The sequence below is a fragment of the Dipodomys spectabilis genome, unplaced genomic scaffold (assembly GCF_019054845.1).
Source record: "Dipodomys spectabilis isolate Male_0828 unplaced genomic scaffold, ASM1905484v1 ptg000289l, whole genome shotgun sequence".
Classification (NCBI taxonomy): Eukaryota; Metazoa; Chordata; class Mammalia; order Rodentia; family Heteromyidae; genus Dipodomys; species Dipodomys spectabilis.
Window position 1 is genome coordinate 4,964,319 of NW_024870966.1, and position 18,267 is coordinate 4,982,585.

The window sequence follows — 18,267 nt, forward strand, 5'->3', positions numbered from 1 at the left end:
GTGTGTGTGCGCGCATGGTCTGAACGCGGTCACTGCTGTTACCCGGCCTCCATGTCTGCCGTGTGTGTGTGTGTGAGTGTGCGCGTGCGGTCTGAGCGCGGTCACTGCTGTTACCCGGCCTCCGTGTCTGCCATGTGAGTGTGTGTGCGTGTGTGTGCGCGCGCGGTCACTGCTGTTACCCGGCCTCCTGTCCGCCCTGTGTGTGTGTGTGTGTGTGTGCGCGCATGGTCTGAGCGCGGTCACTGCTGTTACCCGGCCTCCGTGTCTGCCGTGTGTGTGTGTGTGTGTGTGTGAGTGTGCGCGCGCACGCGCGCCGTCTGAGCGCGGTCACTGCTGTTACCCGGCCTCCGTGTCTGCCATGTGTGTGTGTGTGTGTGTGTGCGCGGTCACTGCTGTTACCTGGCCTCCGTGTCTGCCGTGTGAGTGTGTGTGTGTGTGTGTGTGCGCGCATGGTCTGAGCGCGGTCACTGCTGTTACCCGGCCTCCGTGTCTGCCGTGTGTGTGTGTGTGTGTGTGCGCGCGCCGTCTGAGCGCGGTCACTGCTGTTACCCGGCCTCCGTGTCTGCCATGTGTGTGTGTGTGTGTGTGTGTGTGCGCGGTCACTGGTGTTACCCGGCCTCCGTGTCTGCCGTGTGAGTGTGTGTGCGTGTGTGTGTGTGTGTGAGTGTGTGCGCGCGCGGTCACTGCTGTTACCCGGCCTCCTGTCCGCCGGCACCGCGTTTACCCGGCTGCCCGTTACAACTTCGCGCCCCAGCCCCATCCGCGGGCTTCCTCCTCGGACCTGGCGCGGCCACGGGCGTTGGCGGGCTCGCCTCCCCAGCGGCGCCCGCTGGCATGGGAGCGGCACCGGCTCTGAGCTCTTCCCCGGCGGTTTGCTCCGTCCACCCACATCCTGGTGGAAGCTCCCAGGAAACAGCGCCGTCCCGGGGGACCGAGGTTCGGCAGTGGCGAAGGCAGCGCTGGGTCTTTCCGGGTTTGCGCCCGGCCCGCGGGGCCCGCGAGCCGGACTACATTTCCCAGGAGGCCTTGCGCGGTAGGCACGGCCGCGGGCGCTCAGCCGGTAGGGATCGCTGAGTCCTAGGTGAGCTGTGAACGCGATGGCCGCGTGGGCCGAGCGGCTGGCCGGCGTGCGCGGGGTGCTGCTCGACATCTCGGGCGTGCTGTACGACAGCGGCGCGGATGGCGGCACGCCGATCGCTGGCTCGGTGGAGGCGGTGGCGAGGTGAGTAGGCCGCCGGCGGGACGGAGGCGAGCTCTCGGTTTAGCTAGCACAGCCGACGTGCCGAGGGGGGCGGGACCGAGGGCCCGGTGGCCCCGCCCCTCCCGTCTTCCCGACTCGACCACGCCCGCCCCGAGCGGGTCCCTCCCACCCGAGCTGGCCCCGCCCTCCCTGGCTGGCCCCGCCCCATCCGGTGTGCTAGCTGCCCCGAGGCCGGGGATGCTGGAGAACCAATCGGGTACCTGCGCTGCTGAGCGGTCGAGCTGTTTCTAGTCGGCGTTGAGGTGGACTGTAAGAGCGAAATACAGTCCCCAAGCCTAGTGAGGAAAACATAAATAGCTCCTTAATGCTTATGTGGCCACATGTTGCAGTAATCCTTAATTGCTAGGTGGCGTGCAGTCTAATTCTGGTGGTCTTCGTTGGTTTAGATGCAGGGGAGGGCACCTGGCTCGCCCAGCCTTGCCAGCGCAGGACACTCCCACGGTGGGCCCCTCTGGGCCCGGGCTTTGTCATTGCCCTTGGCTTTCCCAGCGAGTCCTGCAGAATGGTGTGTGTGGGCAGTCGGGAAGGGCTCATTGCCCTGCACGTGGCCTGACTGGGCATCCTGCTTTTGTGGCCTGGCCTCATTGGAGTTCAGTTTCCTGACTTACAGGTGGCAGGTAAGGGAGCTCCTTGGTCTTTCTCAGAGCTCCCCGCCCTCCTGTGTGTGTGATGGTAAGGACCCAGACTGCTCTATAGTGCAGAGAGGGATGGCAGAGAGGCTGAGAACTCAGAAAAGGGAGTCCTGGCCTTTGGAAGCACCTATAAAAGGTAGCCAGGTTCTAGAAGATGCCCTGGTCTTGGAGTGGGCGGTCATTGTTGGCAGAAGTCCATGTCTAATTGCCTTCCTGGCCTCTAAATTCATTTCCACTAACCCCAAAGCTTTAGACTGGCTCTGTCACCTAGAGGGCACAGTGTGAGGCCCTGTGGGACTGGAGAAGAGGACACTGGGCTGTGTGTTTTCAGTGAAGTATTCTTGTGTGAGGGAGCAGGAAGCCAGGGCTGTGACCTAGGCAGTTAGGGCTTGGTGGGGGGGTGTGTGTGTCCATGTCTGGAACTGAGGTGGGCAGTATTCTGCACACAAGTAACCTGACATATTGGTATAAGGCAAGTAAAGATAGGGCACTGAGTAATCTGATGGGGTGAGTGGCCTGGGCTAGAGGAAGAGTTCCAAGGAGAAGGCATTGCCCTGGGCCACCAGGAAGAAGAAACTGTTAGTGAGAAGAGGATAGAAGTGTTTTCTGGGTAGAAGAGGCAGAAGAGCCTTCTGCAGGGGAGGACAGGGGAGGAGAGAGAAATAACACAGAGAAACATACACAGAGAGAAATATAAACACATGCAGATAAAAGAGACACTCACACGTGCTTACAGAGACATATGGGGGGGGGAGGAACAAATGGATTATATTGAACCAGTAGCATGAGACATGGTGCCTGTCATTCTGGGAATGTAATTTCCTATTTGGGAAATGTTCTTGAGCTGTTAGACGTTAGAGAAATGATGTGCTGGTTTCTGTGAGAGACCCTGGTGTCCCTGTCTCAGTACCAGGTGATAACCTGGTGATTTCCCACTGATACCTTGTCCACAGGGGCCTCTCAAGTGACCTCTGGGGTCACTCCCATTGGCTCCCAGCCACACAGGCGGAGTTGTCACTGAATGGCCTCAGAGTAGCTAGCACCCATAGAGCCCAGCACCCACACTGCTGACCATGGTCAGCATCTACTTTCTCTCTTCAGCTCCATGCAGGCTTGGCTTCCATAGGGTTGAGCCTTCCTGCTCAGGCTCAGAGCAGCCTGTCCATTACAGCTGTCTAAAGCGAGGTGTCAGAGGCCTAGGCCAGCAGACCTTCCCCTCTGGCATAATACACCTGCCTCTGGAACTTACTGTGGGGACTTGCCCTTTATGGTGGTAGAACCAGTCCTGGGTTCTCACAGAATCCTTTGTGGTGGCCGTGCCAAGGCACACGGCGCTGGGCATCCAGGTGGCTGGGTGGCATTGGCAGCTCCAGCAGTTCAGCTTCCCACAGTTCCCTCCAGCCTCCTCTGAAGCCCTTCAGGGCTCACTGCAAGTCCCCAGGGTGAGACCATCTGCTACAGGTTCTGCGGAGAAAATGAGACTTCATGGCAGCTTCTCAGCTCTGCCTCCCCGGCAGCATCTTTATCCTGCAGACCTAGGAGGGAGGTGGTCCATTGGTCCACTGCTCCCCCGCCCCCCACTTTCCTCAGAGGTCTTGAAAGAGTCCTCTTTTATTAGGGAACAGAAAGTACACAGAAAAACATGCTCAGCTGTGCGTGTGTGTGTGTATACATGTGCTTGCGCATGTGTGCAAGTGCCCGTATTGGAGCTTGAACTCAGGGCCTGGGCACTACCCCTAAGCTCTTTTTTTTTTTTTCTTTGGGGTCCGGTCGTGGGGCCTGAACTCTGGGCCTGGGCACTTCCACCTGAGCCCAAACCAGGGCTTCAGCTCAAGGCTAGCACTCTACCACTTGAGCCACAGCGCCACTTCCGGCTTTTTTCTTTTTGCTTATGTGGTGCTGAGGAATCGAACCCAGGGCCTCAGGCATGCAAGGCAAGCGCTCTACCACTGAGCCACCTTCCCAGCCCTACCCCTGAGCATTTTTGCTTCAGGTTAGTGCTCTACCATTTGAGCCACAGCTCCGCTTCCAGTTTTTGGTAGTTAATTGGATATGAGTCTCATGGACTTTCCTGCCCAGGCTGGCTTTGAACCTCAATCCACAGATCTCAGCCTTTTTTAGTAGCTGGGATTACAGATGTGAGCCATTGGTACACAAATATGCTCAACTTTTAAAAACAAGATCATTCATAGTGACAGAATCCATGGGTGGAGACTTTTCCTGTGCCCCTCAGGTCCACAAGGTGAGTGTTTCTCTAGGTGAGGACTGAGGCTCTATTTCTGGCCCTGGCAGAAGTGGAGAAAGGGCCAAGCCTTATTCCAGATGATTCCACTCATTGTCTTCTCACACACAAACACATGTGCATTGAACACTTCCAGGACCCCACCAACTCTGTTGTAGGCACTGGGGATTTGTGACGGTGGAACAGGTGCAGTGAGCAGCTCCTGCCTGGTTTGGGCTCAGGTGGAAGCAGAGAGCCCGAGCCTGCCAGAAATGGAAACCCAGGGACGCTGATCTCTACTGCTCAGGTCCTGCAGATCCCAGGCCAAGATCTTCCCAGGGACGTGGGAGTTGTAGGAGATCCATGCTTGTCCAGGCCCAAGGCTGCCTGCTTCTCTGCTTGCTAGAGCTGCTATAGGCCTTGTGTGGACATCGGTAACCAGCCTGTCCCCCCCTCCACCCCCCCAACAGACCTTTATTGAGTCTATTCCTGGGCGGATTGGGCTCCCAGAGGGGAGCCATTCAGAGGCTGGCCAGGCTCAGCAGGGGCTGCAGCACAGAGGCTCAGGCTTTGGGGCTGGCCCTCAGGATGGCCTGGGGGCATCTGCATGTGAAAGGTGGGTGGACATTTACTGCATCCTGTCTTAGCCACTAAAGCACATCTGCTGGCCCCTCCCAGGGTGCCCCATGGCTTGCTGGCGGAAGGAAACAGGCCTGGCCTCGCCTCAGCATAGCCTCATAAAGCAATTCCCACTCAGGACCCGTCTTCCCTCCCCCCCCCCCTCCATGCTCTGAGCCAGACCTATAGCCCAGCTCTCAGTCCCAGGGACTGGAAGCCTTGGAGACCATGAAAACACAGATGCCTCCAGCCCATCTTGGAGCCTGGAGACCAGAGCTTTGTCTGAAGTCTGGCTGGCCCTGCTCCTTAGTGCTCCTCAGTGCTCTGTTGCCCTGGTAGTGTCTTCCTTAAGGAAGACCCCAGAGTAGCAGTCGTGCGGGCTGAGGGCTGGACAAGCTTCATTCCACTGTCTCCATCCAGCCCGGCTCCTGGGTCAGGCCAGCCAGCGGACCCCGCAGAAGGGACCCCACAGAGATGTCCCCCACAGAGACAGAGCTTATTTGAGTTTGCTGACGTCAATGGGAGCTGTCCTGGCTCTGCCCAGACCTTGGCCGAGGGCTGTGTGTGGAGAACATATGCTGTCCCTTGTGTGCCCTCTCCTGACAGGTGGACCCCGTTGTCTTCAGAGCTGGGGGAGCGGATTCCGGCTTTCATGTTGTAATGTCAACATGGGAGTTTCACAAGATCAATGGCTGCCTTGTAAATGTTGTCACAAGCACCTGAACACAGAGAAAAGTTCAAGTCCTTCGTCATGGGCCTTATCCCAGACATTGCCCCAGAGTGACCCCTAGGATCCTCCAGCTTCTGTCCTCTGTGTTCTATGAAAGTACAAAGACCTGGATCCCTCCCCCCCCCCCAAACTCCCTCTAGACACCTGAGCATTTATCCCAATGAGACTTGGGGGAGAACTCCCCCCACACTGAAAACAAGAACAAAAGAGCAGTGTTTGAGTCATTTGTATTTTCTCTATTTAGACCTGTCATGTTTAATATGTGATCAACTGATGAAAAGCATAAACGTGTTTTGAAGAATGATGGGGTTGCCAGGTTCTGGTGGCTTAAATTGTAATCTTAGCTCCCCAGGAGGTTGAGATCTGAAGACTGGGGTTTGAAGCTATCTCAGGCAAGAAAATTCAAGAGACTGTTATTTCCAATTAGCCAGAAAAAAGCTGGAAGTGGAGGTGTGGCTCAAGTGGTAGAGTGCCAGCATTCTTGAGTGTAAAAGTTCAGAGATAACTCCCAGGCCCTGAGTTCAAGTCCTAGTACTGGAACACACATGTACACACACACATACACACACACACACACACACACACACCACACATATACTACTACTATGACTGATGATGATGATGTTGATGATGTTGATGATGATGATGATGATGATGATGCTGTTGATGACCATGATGGACTACACAGTATCGTTTCAGTGTGATTAGCTTAAATGGGTGCTGAGAATGATCTGCGTGTGTCGAAAGGGCTGAGTACATAAGCTGTGGCTTGTCTAGACAGCAGAATCTTACAGCTGTGAACAAGGATGAAAGAGCTCTGTTTGATGTTGCCATTGGTTTAGATGTGGATGTTGTCTATACCAAGTGAAAAAGCTATGGATAATATATATCAAATGCAAATGTTTGACTTTGGTTATTACTTTTTGCTCATTTTTTTTTTTGTGTGTGTCGGTCGTGGGGCTTGAACTCTGGGCCTGGCGCTGTCCCTCAGCTCTTCAGCTCAAGGCGAGCACTCTACCACTTGAGCTACAGCGCCACTTCCGGTTTTCTGGTGGTTAGTGGAGATAGGAGTCTCACAGTCCTTCCTGCCCGGGCTGGCTTTGAACCGTGATCCTCAGATCTCAGCCTCCTGAGTAGCTAGGATTACAGGCGTGAGCCACCAGCGCCCGGCTTGCTCATTTTTTTTTTTAACTGTATTTTTTTTGTCTGTTCTTTTTTGGTACTGGGTATTGAACCCAGGACGTTACACTTGCTAGGCAAGCGCTTTGCCACTGAGCTACATCTCAGCCCTGCTCATTTTTTTAAGATAGAGATTTCACTGTGTTTCCCAGAACATAGTGATACTTGAACTTCTAGCCTCAAAGGAACCTCCTGCCTTAGCTTCCCCAGTGGCTGAGTCTATGGGCATGCAGTTATGGGCTGGGTTATCACTCCATTTTTGATAAGACAAAATACAGCAAACACAACAGCCCCCATGACCTGCCAGTGGTGGGGGGGGAGGAGGAGGCGGGCAGCGGAGGGTCCTCAGATGGGGGCTGAGCACGGCTTTGCCTCAGGCATAAGATCTGTGCCTGCTTTGTCATACCAGGTCAGCGGGGGTCACCACCGGAACTCAGAGCAGCCCAGGAGAGCGTCCTGGAACAGTATTATCAGATTCCCCTGAGTCCGGCACAGGTACCCCTGGAGGTCACAAATGGGGTCACAGTCCACCCCTAGCCCCCAAGGATATCCAGAGGCTGTGTTGGCAGCGCCATGCCCAGATGGCTCAGTGTGGTGTGGGTGATGTCTCACATCGCCAGGGCCCAGCCAGGTGCCATCCAGTGTGTAGGAGGAGTCTAAGGCTTGAAGAGGTGGAACATATGGTCAAACTCCCAGAAGTGGAGTGGGGGCCAGTCTTCACTAGGGGGTGCCACCTCTTACAAGTCACCAAGCTTTAGCTGTCACCTTAGAACTAAGGTCAACTTGGTTTCCAGTCCAAGTAGGCCCCATAGTTGGCATGTGGCCTCAAGTTCAGTTCTTTAGCATTTTTAAGGGGGCAGTACTAGGTTTTGAACTTGAAAGAGTCTTGTGCTTGTTAGGTAGCTACTTTGCCAGTTGAGCCATGCTCCAGCCCTTTGTGCTTTATTTATTTATTTATTTATTTTGTCACTCATGGGCCTGAACTCTGGGCCTGGGTGCTGGCCCTCAGCTCTTCAGCTCAAGGCTAGCACTCTACCACTTGAGCCACAAAACCACTTCCGGTACTTATGTGGCGCTGAGGAATTGAACCCAGGGCCTCACGTATTCAAGGCAAGCACTCTCCCACTGAGCCACCTTCCCAGCCCTGCTTTAATTATTTTTTGAATAGGATCTGGAGTTTATGCTGGGGCCAGCCTGGACCATGATTCTCCTATTTCTACTTTCTGCATAGCTGGGGTGACAAGCAGGCGCCTGAGCTGGCCTCGTCTGTGATTATCCTAATCTCTGCCTCCCAAGTCATTAAGATCACAGCTGGAGCCCACAGCACCTGGCTCCCCAGTCTTCTTGTGCCTTGGTGCCCTGCTAGAGTGCCGATGTCACATGAGAATTAGGTGAAATATTTTCTTCTATTTTACTTACTCCATATGTAGAAGCTAAAGGAGCATTTCGTTGCCAAAGGATCAGAAAGTGTTGAAGAGGGACTGGTTTGCCCCCTGTCCCCCAAAGCAGCATCTTTCCATTATAGAACTCTCTGCAGGTTCACATAACAAAAGAGGCCACCAGAAAAGTCCCCTCACCCTGACTCTGCCCAGGTGTGTTAATCTGGGTCCCTTCTGTGAACGGGAACACGAACCCACCTCTCAGATTGTCCCAGCGGCTCAGTGTGAACATGTGGCTAAAGCCAAGCAGGTGGCTACAGTAGCGTTTGTTAGGGCTTCCTCTGTACCCGTGTCTGGGTCATACACCGGGCCAGGCTGCCCCACTCTCTTCTCTCCCTGGCTGACCTCTAGGTGTCCTGGTGCCCTCTGAGTTTCATTTTTTTCCACTGTTTCTTGTAGCAGTTAGCTTCCAACCGATAGAACCTGTCTAGAAGGGCCACCTGCACAGAGTTTCTCAGAGATGTGGTTGTCATGTGAACACTGTAGCCACCAGTGCCTTCCACTGGTCATTTGACGTGTGTCAGGTGCCTTCCATAGGCATCTTTTGTATGTGTGCTACTACTGGGCCCTGAGCTCAGGGCCTGGGCATTGCCCCTTAGCTTTTCCACTCAAGGCTGGCAATCTACTACTTGAGTCACACCTCCACTTCTAGCTTTTTTTTCTGGTTAATTGGAGATGAGAGTCTCATGGATTTTCTTTACCAGGCTGGCTTTGACCCTTGATCCTCAGATTTTAGTCTCCTGAGTAGCTAGAATTTCAGACGTAAGCCACTGACACCCAACTAAATGTCTCTCTTTAAATATGGTTTTCCATGACAGCCCTGTCTGGTAGCTTGGACCCTGGGCTTGGGCTTGGAGAGGATCAGGTGAGAAGCTTCACATCTGCTCCCTTCTCCAGCTCCCCCCTTGTCCTCGGGATGCCTGGTACTGGGCAGCCTGACCTGTGCAGTCAGGAGGACCGACTACCAGCTAGTGAGCAGGAAGTTTATCTATTAGCCTCCAGCAGGCTTCAGGCCCCTGAGTGTCTCCAGGCCTCAGTCTTTCCCTCTATGAAGTGAGCCTCGTTGGTCAGACAGTCTCCAGACCCTCTCCTGGGCACTGTGAAATGAATGCTACAGCCTCTTGTGTCTCTGAGATCTCAGCTCAGTGGTTCAGGCACAGCCTGGGAACACTCTGGAAGGGGGTTGTGCAGGCAGGTGAGTTGGTACCAGCGTGGGGAAGGCTCACGTGGACCAGCAGGGTGCTGGCTAGGTGCCTGTCCAAGTCAGCTGAACCTCATTACTGTCCCACTGAGGATACCAGACTGCTGGCCTGGATTAAGAGGCTCAGCCAGGCCCTGGTCAGCGGCCCCTGCTGTTCCCTCTGCCCAGACCTTGGACTCTGACCGTGCAGGGGTGTGCTGCTGCCCAGTGCTGTCGCTGCAGCTTGGGGAGGGACCGGATAGGGCCACAGCTGGCCATCTGCCTAGTGGGAAGGAGGATGAGGCCCGGCTGAGTTCATGGCCAAGGCCGTGACCTGTGCCTTTTGCTGTTCAGGGCCCCAGGGTGAGTGGTGAGGGGTTCATAGTTTCTCTCCATGCCAGCCTTGATTATTTCTCTGGCATGCAGCCTCGAGAGCCAGAAGCCAGGTACCTCTACTGGCCCACTTTAGGCCAGGCCTGGTACTCAAGGACCCTATAGATGCTGGCGGTGGACACCCAGCCACCAATGGTGTGTATCAGGCGTCAGCCGGGAAGACAGCCCGACTACTCCGGCAAAGCCCTATGGCTGTTCCTGGCACAAGTAGCCCCTGACCCCAGCTTGTTCCACTAGCACGCCACTTGAGCCACACCTCCAGCTGATTTTTGCTGGTTGTTTTTGGAAGATGGAGTCTTGTGGGCTTTTCTGCCTACTTCTGCTGACTTTGAACTGCTACCCTCCAGTCTCAGCCTGACTAGCTAGGAATACCGGTGTGAGCCACTGGCACCTGGCTCCAAATGTATTTCCAGTCTTCATTGCTGTTTCTAAAGGGCAACAAACCTAAGATCTCAGAGTTAGCAGTGACCAGCAGTGATGGCAGCGCTGCCAAAGAAGCCTGCTGTTCAAAACTGCTCAGGGCCCTGGGGCCTGCGGCCCACGCTTCCCTTCACCATGACCTGGAGATGCCGTTCTCGTCCTTTCCCCTCTCTGCAGACGCAGGCACAGAGCTTGTGCCCCGCTCCCATGGCAGGACCAGCGAGGAGTGAGCCGTGACTCCCACTGGAAGCTCGGCCTGGTGAGGGAGGGGGACTCGGACTTCTCTCCTCCCAGGCAAGCCCATCACACCCAGTTTTCGGATTCATTCAGTGCTTCGCTCTGTTAAGCACCCGCCATGCTGAGTATCATCTGGGTATCATATCAGATATGTTTGGGGCAGGATTCTTGGCAGCACCCGGGTGATCTCCATGCAGTAACCTTGCCAGTGTTGGACCCCAGTGAGCTCTTGAACTGCCATTTCGTAGATCTGAGATTCATTCACTTTGGGAGCCAGGCGGCACCCCGTTAGCCCGCTGAATGCATCAAGGGCACTGGCCCCAGGGTAGTGGCCCTGCTGGCACTTTCTGTAGCCCCTCTTCCCCTCACTCTTTTGACCTCTAGACCCCTAGGCCTCTAGGCCTGCTGCTCCCCTCCCACTGCGTCACGTCCCCACACAGGTGCTTGTGTTGGTAAACTGAGGCTCTAGTCTCCAGGGATGGGGGCCGGTCATGTGCAGATGCCCCTAGGACTCCTCTGGTCCCTCTCCTCCTAAGGTGCCTGATCCTGGGGCCTCAGTGGGGGGTGGAGGGGGTACTGAGGAAGTCACAGTTGGCCTCTAGGAGCCCAGAGCTGGTAGAGGAGTAGAAGGAAGGAGGTCCAGGTGACCCCCACCCCCAGAGCCAGGCTGGTAAGTGGGGCTCTGCCTTGGTCCAGGCAGGGGCAGCCTTTCACGTGGAGGGACACATGGGAAAGCTTTCAGGGACAGAGAAAGTCAGTTCAGTGACTCCGTGCTGAGGGGACTCTGGGTCAGATAAAGGTGACAGGTGCTAGGGCTAGGGGAAGGCAGGGGGACCCTGTGGTAAGATGTCTCCAGCCCCTTCCTTGGCAGCCTCCTGGCCGTGCCCAGACTCCGTGGACGCTCCCAGCTCTCCCACTTGCCAGCCCTTGGGAAGCCAGAGCGGACAGGCTGGGAGCCATCCCAAGGTCACTCTGCTGTCCAATAATTGTCCCAGCACTCACTTGCCTCGGAACAGTAATGAGAGGGTTTTCATTATTTTCGGGTGAGCGCCCCTGGCAGATGCCGACAGCCAGCAGATGTGTAAAGTCCGAGGTGATTTGTAAGGGACCGGCTCATCTGATGCACAGTAATTGCACCAGGCGACGCTGTCACTCAGAGGCGCGTCCTGGCCTGAGGGACGAGGTAAAGGTCAGTTCAAAGATCCAGTGGGACTGCAGAAAGGGGGGGGCCTCGAGAAGGGTCAGTGTGCGAGGCCACACGCTGGCTTCAGAGGGGGTCACTGGGTTGCTAGGCCCTGCCTGAGACCCCCTTCCTTCAAGGACCCTGGGTGGTGGGGTAGGGACAACACAGCCCATCCTGAAGGGTGCGCCTCTCCCTGGGCCCTCTGCAGTGCTTTTGAAACGCTTTGGGCGTAGGCCTCCCTGATGTTCTGGAATTCTTGCGTTCTAGCCTAAGAGGTGAAGGTTTGCTCATCCACTTGCCATACTAGGACACCACTGACGGTGGCTTAGGTAACTCACAGTTCTGTCTCTCAGCCCTAGAGGCTGGGGGACCAAGGCCAAGAAGTCGGCATGGTCAGTGCCTGGTGAGGGCCTCTTCTTGGCTGGCAGACAGCTGCCATCTTTCTGTGTGTTTGTATAGGGCCCACATGCACAGAGAGACAAGAGTCAGATCAGAAAAGGATGGGGACAGGGGTAAAGGGGAGGAGAGGGAGCACAAATCAGCACCCTCAGCCAGCGCCACAACTCCTCCCCCTCTTCTTCCTCCCCCTCCTCCTCATCCCCCTCCTCCTCCTCTTTCTCTCCCTCCTCCTCCTCTGGTCCTGGGGCTTGAACTCTGGACCTGGGCACTGTCCCTAAGCTTCTTTTGCTCAAGGCTAGCTCTCTACCACTTGAGCCACAGTGCCACTTCTGGCTTTTTTTCCTGTGATTAATTGGAGATAAGAGTCTTAGGAACTTTCCTGCCCAGGCTGGCTTTGAACCATGACCCTCAGATCTCAGCCTTCTGAGTAGGTAGGATTGCAGGCGTGAGCCACTGGCTCTGGCTCAGGCATTCTCTAATGAGGACAAAGTCCTATCATATCAGAGCTTCTGCCTCTTGACTCTGTTTAATCTCATAAAAGGAAGTTGCTACCAGGTACTAGGGGGGTACACCTGTCGTCCTAGCTACTCAGGAGGCTGAGATCTGAGAATTGCAGTGTGAAGCCAGCCTGGGGAAGAATAATCTGAGAGACCCTTATCTCCACTTAGCCAACACAAAGCCAGAAGTGGAGCTGTGGTTGAAGTGGAAGACCAGCTTAGCGCAAAAAAGCCAAATGAGAATATGAGGCTCTTGAGTTCAACCCCAAGTTCCAGCAGTCACGTGTGTGCACACACACACATACAAAATTGTCCAACCACAACCACATATGGACTTGGTGAGATGTACATCAGCCAGCCCATAATGGGGTCTCACACTGGGCCCCCCCATCTCCGTATTTATCGCTCTGGTACATGTTCCAGTGCGGCCCATGGGTGCTTCTCCCTTGCTTCAGATAGCCAGCTGGGCAGGCTGGGTGCTGAGCAGGGCACAGGGTCCTATTTGAGAATTCTGGGGCTTTTGCCCACCTCTCAAGGGCCTGCATGCTTCTCTGCAGACAACAGAGGGCTTTGAGCTTAACCTGCCGTGGCCCAGTCAGGCCTCTGCCCTTGAGCCTCCATTTTTGTGTCTCTTCAATGAGAATGCTGGTTCTCCTCACAGTCTCCTTCACCAGACAGCTGGAACTTAGTGATGGCACTTAGAGCAGGGGTATAGTGTTAAGGCAGTGGCCCTCTAGTGTTGGAGGCGCTGCCTAAAGTTCCAGGTACCCAGGCTGATTATTAGAAATATTAGTGATTACTTTTATTATGCTCATTCACTTAAAGTATTAAACTGACCGCCAGCTGCCAATGACTCACGCCTGGAACTCTAGCTTCTCAGGAGGCTGAGATCTGAGGATTGTGGCTCAAAACCAGCCTGGTCAGAAAAGTCCATGGGACTCTTTATCTCTAATGAACCAGAAAAAAAAAAAAAAGCTGGAAGTGGAGCTGTGGCTTCCGTGGTAAAGTGCTAGCCCTGAGAAGGGAAAAACAAGTGAAAGCATAAGGCCCTGAGTTCACGCCAACACAAGAATTTTAAGAAGGGAAGAATTCAGAGCCTGCTTGGGGGTGGCACATCAAAAAGGGACATGACTGGTGGCCCTTAGGAACGGCCTGAGAAAGGGCACCCCACCATCCTGCCCAGGGGCAGGGCTCATCCCCAACACTCTGATTTGGGAGGTGTCTATTTTAGACAAACTTCTGTTGGGGGTCTCGAGGGAGACCGCCACCAGTGTCACCAAGTGAGTTGTGTGGCTTATTCCCGCTTGCATCTGAAGATGTGTTTGGAGTGACAGATGTGAGGCTCTGCCATCTCGCTGTCCCACCAATTGCTCACTGTTCTGGGAAGGTCACAGCGTCACTCATTAGCAGTAATTAGTCCCCTGGGACCCCCTGCACTTCTTCACTCAACTGCTCCATTAACTTGGGTGTGAATCACACATTCCAGGTGCCAATCAATGAAGATCTGTCCGTTCCATACAAGGTGATGCTATTAGTTACAATATATTAACTGGCTAATTTAAAAATAAAAAAAAAGCTATCTTTATGAAGGGCAATTAACCACTAAGTGTAATTGATCATTCATAAACCTCTGATTAGGAAAGATAAATAATAAGAAAGGAATGAATCACCTGGGCTGGAGAAGACATGGGCAGCAGCTCTGTCTGCATTCACTCTGCTGTCAGAGAATCTTTGGATTCCTTCCTAAATTTAACCTGGCAACTCCAGGGCCAGGAGGACCTAGAGGTTCTGTAAGGGCTCAAGAGAGGGAGCTACATGATCCAGACTGCTTCTGGGAAACCACAGATGAGGTCATTTAGACTCTTCCATTAGTTGTTTATTCAGCAAACGTTTGTCACGGGCCTGTGTGTGCCAAGCCCTGGTGGACCAAACAGACCCCATTCCTGAACTCATGGGGCATTTGGACAAGGGAGGACCATAATCAGGTATGGACATTGGACATTGGAGGTGCTGATGTTACAGAGAAAGAAAAAGTGTGTCATGGTCGGGCACTGGTGGCTACGCCTGTAGTCCTAGCTACTCAGACACTGAAATCTGAGGATCCTCGTTTGAAACCAGCCTGGGCAGGAAAAGTCCATGAGACTCTTGTCTCCAGTTAACCAGCAACAATCTGGGAGTGGAGGTATGGCTCAAGTAGTACAGTGCCGGCCTTGAGCAAAAACTCTAAAGAGTCAGCACTCAGCCATGGGTGGGTACCTCTCTTATTCCGGCCTTTTGTCTTCCACTCCAGCCTCATCTTCTAGTTCCACCTCCCATTTACCTGAAAGGGTGGGGCTTGCACACCTGCTTGGCGGTGGCCTGCAAGCCTCTGTAGGGCCTCTGGCCCTGGGGCGGGAGCTTCCTCTCCTCCGTGAGAACACTGGGTGAGCCTTACAGTTGGCTAATTTTGCTAGAGCTTCTTGTTTTGTTTTGTGCTGGAACTGAGGCTGAACTCAGGGCCTCCTGCTCTCGCTTAGCTTTTTTGCTTTAAGGCCGACACATGCTACCATTTGAGCCATGCCTCCAGGCCAAACAGGATGGCCAGTGGAGGGGAGGGGACACTTGGTGCAGGTAGGGAGACAGTGTGGCCCAGCCAGAGGAAGAGGCACTGGCTGAGACCAGGGGAACGTGGGAGTCCCAGGTGTTTCAGCCTAGTGAGGGTGGATAGGAAGGGGGTGGGTGTGGCCCAGGGTCCCCTAGAATGTGTGTGCACCAGCCATGGACGCTCAGTGTGAACACACCTGTAACAGTCAGGCCACCTCAGGACCCGCAGGGCCTGGCCTGCCCTGGAGGCCACGCTTGTGCTCTGACCACACTCCCTGCGTTTCCCACTCCAGACTGAAGCAGTCCGGGCTGAAGGTGAGATTCTGTACCAACGAGTCGCAGAAGTCGCGGGCGGAGCTGGTGGCAGTGCTTCGGCGGCTGGGATTTGACATCTCTGAGGGGGAGGTGACCGCCCCGGCACCGGCCACCTGCCAGATCCTGAAGGAGCGAGGCCTTCGGCCGCACCTGCTCATCCACGACGGTAGGCTGGGCACCTTCCCAGGGCGGGGATGGGGAGAGGGCCTCGGCTCTCACCTGAAAGGACACTTGGGTGAACACCTGGCTTCTGCCAAGACACTCGAGGGCCTGCAGGGCAGAGAGGTCGCGGCGCTGTCCGCTGGCGAGGGTAGGATGGGGAGGGCCCGGCCCCATCCAGCCGGTAGCCTCGACCCATCATAGGAGGCTGCCTCGGATGGCCCTGGTAGGGAAGCCCAAGACGGTATGTCTTGATCTAGGCTGAACCAAGAGGGCCAGGGTGTCCCTGGAGGACAAATTCTAGTTCCTCATAAAAGACAAGAAGAAGGAATGGAAAGGCTGGATTGAGGGCTGGGCTTCATTTGTGACCTTAGCCCCACTTTTCAGATTGTAAGTGGCTAAAGGGACCAGGGTTGAGTCCAGATTTTATCTGAACGCCTGAATTCAAGACAAGAGCTCTTCCACCCTTAGGGGGAAGATTTTTTTTAATGTTTTTATGTGTGTGCTGGTCCTGGCACTTGAACTCACAGCCTCAGCACCTGGACTGGGTGCTGTCCCTTAGCCTTTTCTTTTTGCTCCAGGCTGACTCTGCCACTTAAGCCACAGTTATACTTCTGCTTTTTTGCTGGTTAATTGAAGGTAAAAATCTGATGGGCTTTCCTCCTCTGAGATCCTCAGATCTCAGCCTCCTGAGTAGCCGTGACTACAGGCATGAGCCACTGGTGCCTGGGAACAAAGCTGAAGGAGCAGTAGTCTCGAAATGTTGTTTAGCAGAGCTTTGGAGTTCAGGACACTGCTCTGGATGTCCACTGAGCTCTCTTCCTTCCTTCTCTGCACCTGACGTGTCTGTTGCACAAACCGCTGGGCCAAGGCAAGGCTGAGGAGAACCAGCAGAGGAGCAGGGCACTCATGGGGAGGGTCCAAGGCGGGACTCAGTCCTGGCACCAGTCAAAGGCAACGTGCCCAGCCTTTCAACATCTTGTTTCTCAAAGTCCTTTCTCTGTGGGCTAGGATTTCTGCCAGTGTCTTTAGAAAGAAATTCTCTTCCCAACAACCAGAAAAGGCTTGCTAGACCTGGCGTAACATGGAGGCCCAGGAATGGTTTTATTCAAGGGCCCAAACAGGCAACCAGCGGAGCCTGTGAGGATGGAGGGAAGGCTGATGCCCTGCCCCTGTGATGAACTGAGTCCGTCGTCAGTAGATGTACCTGTGTCTTCACACTGGAGTTAAATAAAAAAAATTTTTTTGCCCGTATTGGGGCTTGAACTCAGGGCCTTGTGTTTGGTAGGCAGATGCTCTACCACTTGAGCCACACTCACAGCTCTTCTTTGTTTTCTTAGTTATATTTCAGATAAGGGTTTATGTTTTTGCCCAGAGCTGGCCTTGGACTTTGATCCTCCTACCTGCTGCTTCCTGAGTAGCTGGGATTACAGGCTTGAGCTACCATGCCCAGCTAGACACTGTATTATTGCATGTGTCGGGGTGTTCTTCCTGTTACGGGAGGATTACAGAGAATGAATGTAGTACAGTATGTTTAACCATGGTGGGTCCTGGAGTTCTCTAGTTTTAGGCCATCATGAATAACTCTGCAGTAAACAATCCTGTTCAGTTCTTTAGGGCACATACCTAGGAGCAGAATTGATGGGTCATATGGTAGGGCATGTTTAGTTGTATAAGAAACTGCCTCCCCTTTTCTAGGGGCTTGGGCTATTAGACACTTTTCTGTCCTCACCAGCACTAGATGATGTTTGTTCTTTTCACTCTTGGCATTCTGGTGGGCAGGAAGTAGCATCACTGTGGCTACATCAATTTGTGTGTGTGTGTGTGTGTGTGTGTGTGTGTGTGTGTGCGCGCGCGTGCGCGCGCGCACGTGCTGGTTGAACTCAGGGCCTGGGTGCTGTCCCTTAGCTTTTTTCACTAAGGCTAGCATTCTAGCATTTGAGTTCCAACTCTACTTCCAGCTTTTAGTGGTTAATTGGAAATAAGACTCTCACAGAGGGGGCTGGGAAGGTGGCTTAGTGGTAGAGCACTTGCCTTGCATGCATGAGGCCCTGGTTCGATTCCTCAGTACCACATAAGCAGAAAAAAAATTAAAAAGCCGGAAGTGGTGCTATGGCTCAAGAGGTAGAGCACTAGCCTTGAGCTGAAGAACTGAGGGACAGCGCTCAGGCCCAGAGTTCAGGCCCCACAACTGGACCCCCCCCCCACCCCCCTCCCCCCAAAAAAAAGACTTTCACAGATTTTCCTGCCTGGGCTGGTTTCAAACCACAATTTTTAGATCTCAGCCTTCTAAGTAGCTAAGATTACAAGCATGAGTCACTGGCATCTGGCTACTTCAAGTTTTTCTTCTTCTTCTTCTTCTTCTTCTTATTATTATTTTGCCAGTTCTGGGGCTTGAACTCAGGATGTCCTTGAGCTTCTTTTGCTCAAGGCTAGTACTCTACCACTTGAACCAGAGCCCCACTTCTGGCTTTTTCTGAATAGTTTATTAGAGGTAGGAGTCTCACAGACTTTCCTCCCCAGGCTGGTTTTGAACCATGATCCTCAGATCCCAGCCTCCTGAGTAGCTAGGATGACAGGCTGAAGCCATCAGTATGCACTACTTCAATTTTTTGAATCAACGCAGTCAACTTCTAATACTGAGGGAAAAAAAAAGAACATTTTTTTTCTAGAAAAGATAACATAAAATCAGTGACTCGGTTTATCTTTGCAACTTTCCCTGTGTTAACTGAAAATGGGAGAGGGAAAAGTAGAGAGGCCCTTTCCACACGGGCTTGCGGGGGGGGGGGGGGGGGGCAGCCTCCTCCGGACATGTGTGTGC

General features: G+C 53.9%; 1 protein-coding gene across 2 annotated transcripts in view; it reads left to right on the forward strand.

The window, feature by feature from the left end:
• The first annotated feature begins 1,051 nt into the window (after positions 1–1,051).
• LOC122126837 (phospholysine phosphohistidine inorganic pyrophosphate phosphatase) overlaps positions 1,052–18,267 on the forward strand; it is a 65,279-nt gene continuing 48,063 nt past the window's right edge. For both annotated transcript variants that reach the window (XM_042701375.1, XM_042701374.1), the window contains exons 1-2: positions 1,052–1,222; positions 15,266–15,453. In XM_042701375.1, the coding sequence (XP_042557309.1) occupies positions 1,098–1,222; positions 15,266–15,453 (313 nt within the window). In that variant the 5' untranslated portion in view covers positions 1,052–1,097. The remainder of the gene's footprint in view (positions 1,223–15,265; positions 15,454–18,267) is intronic.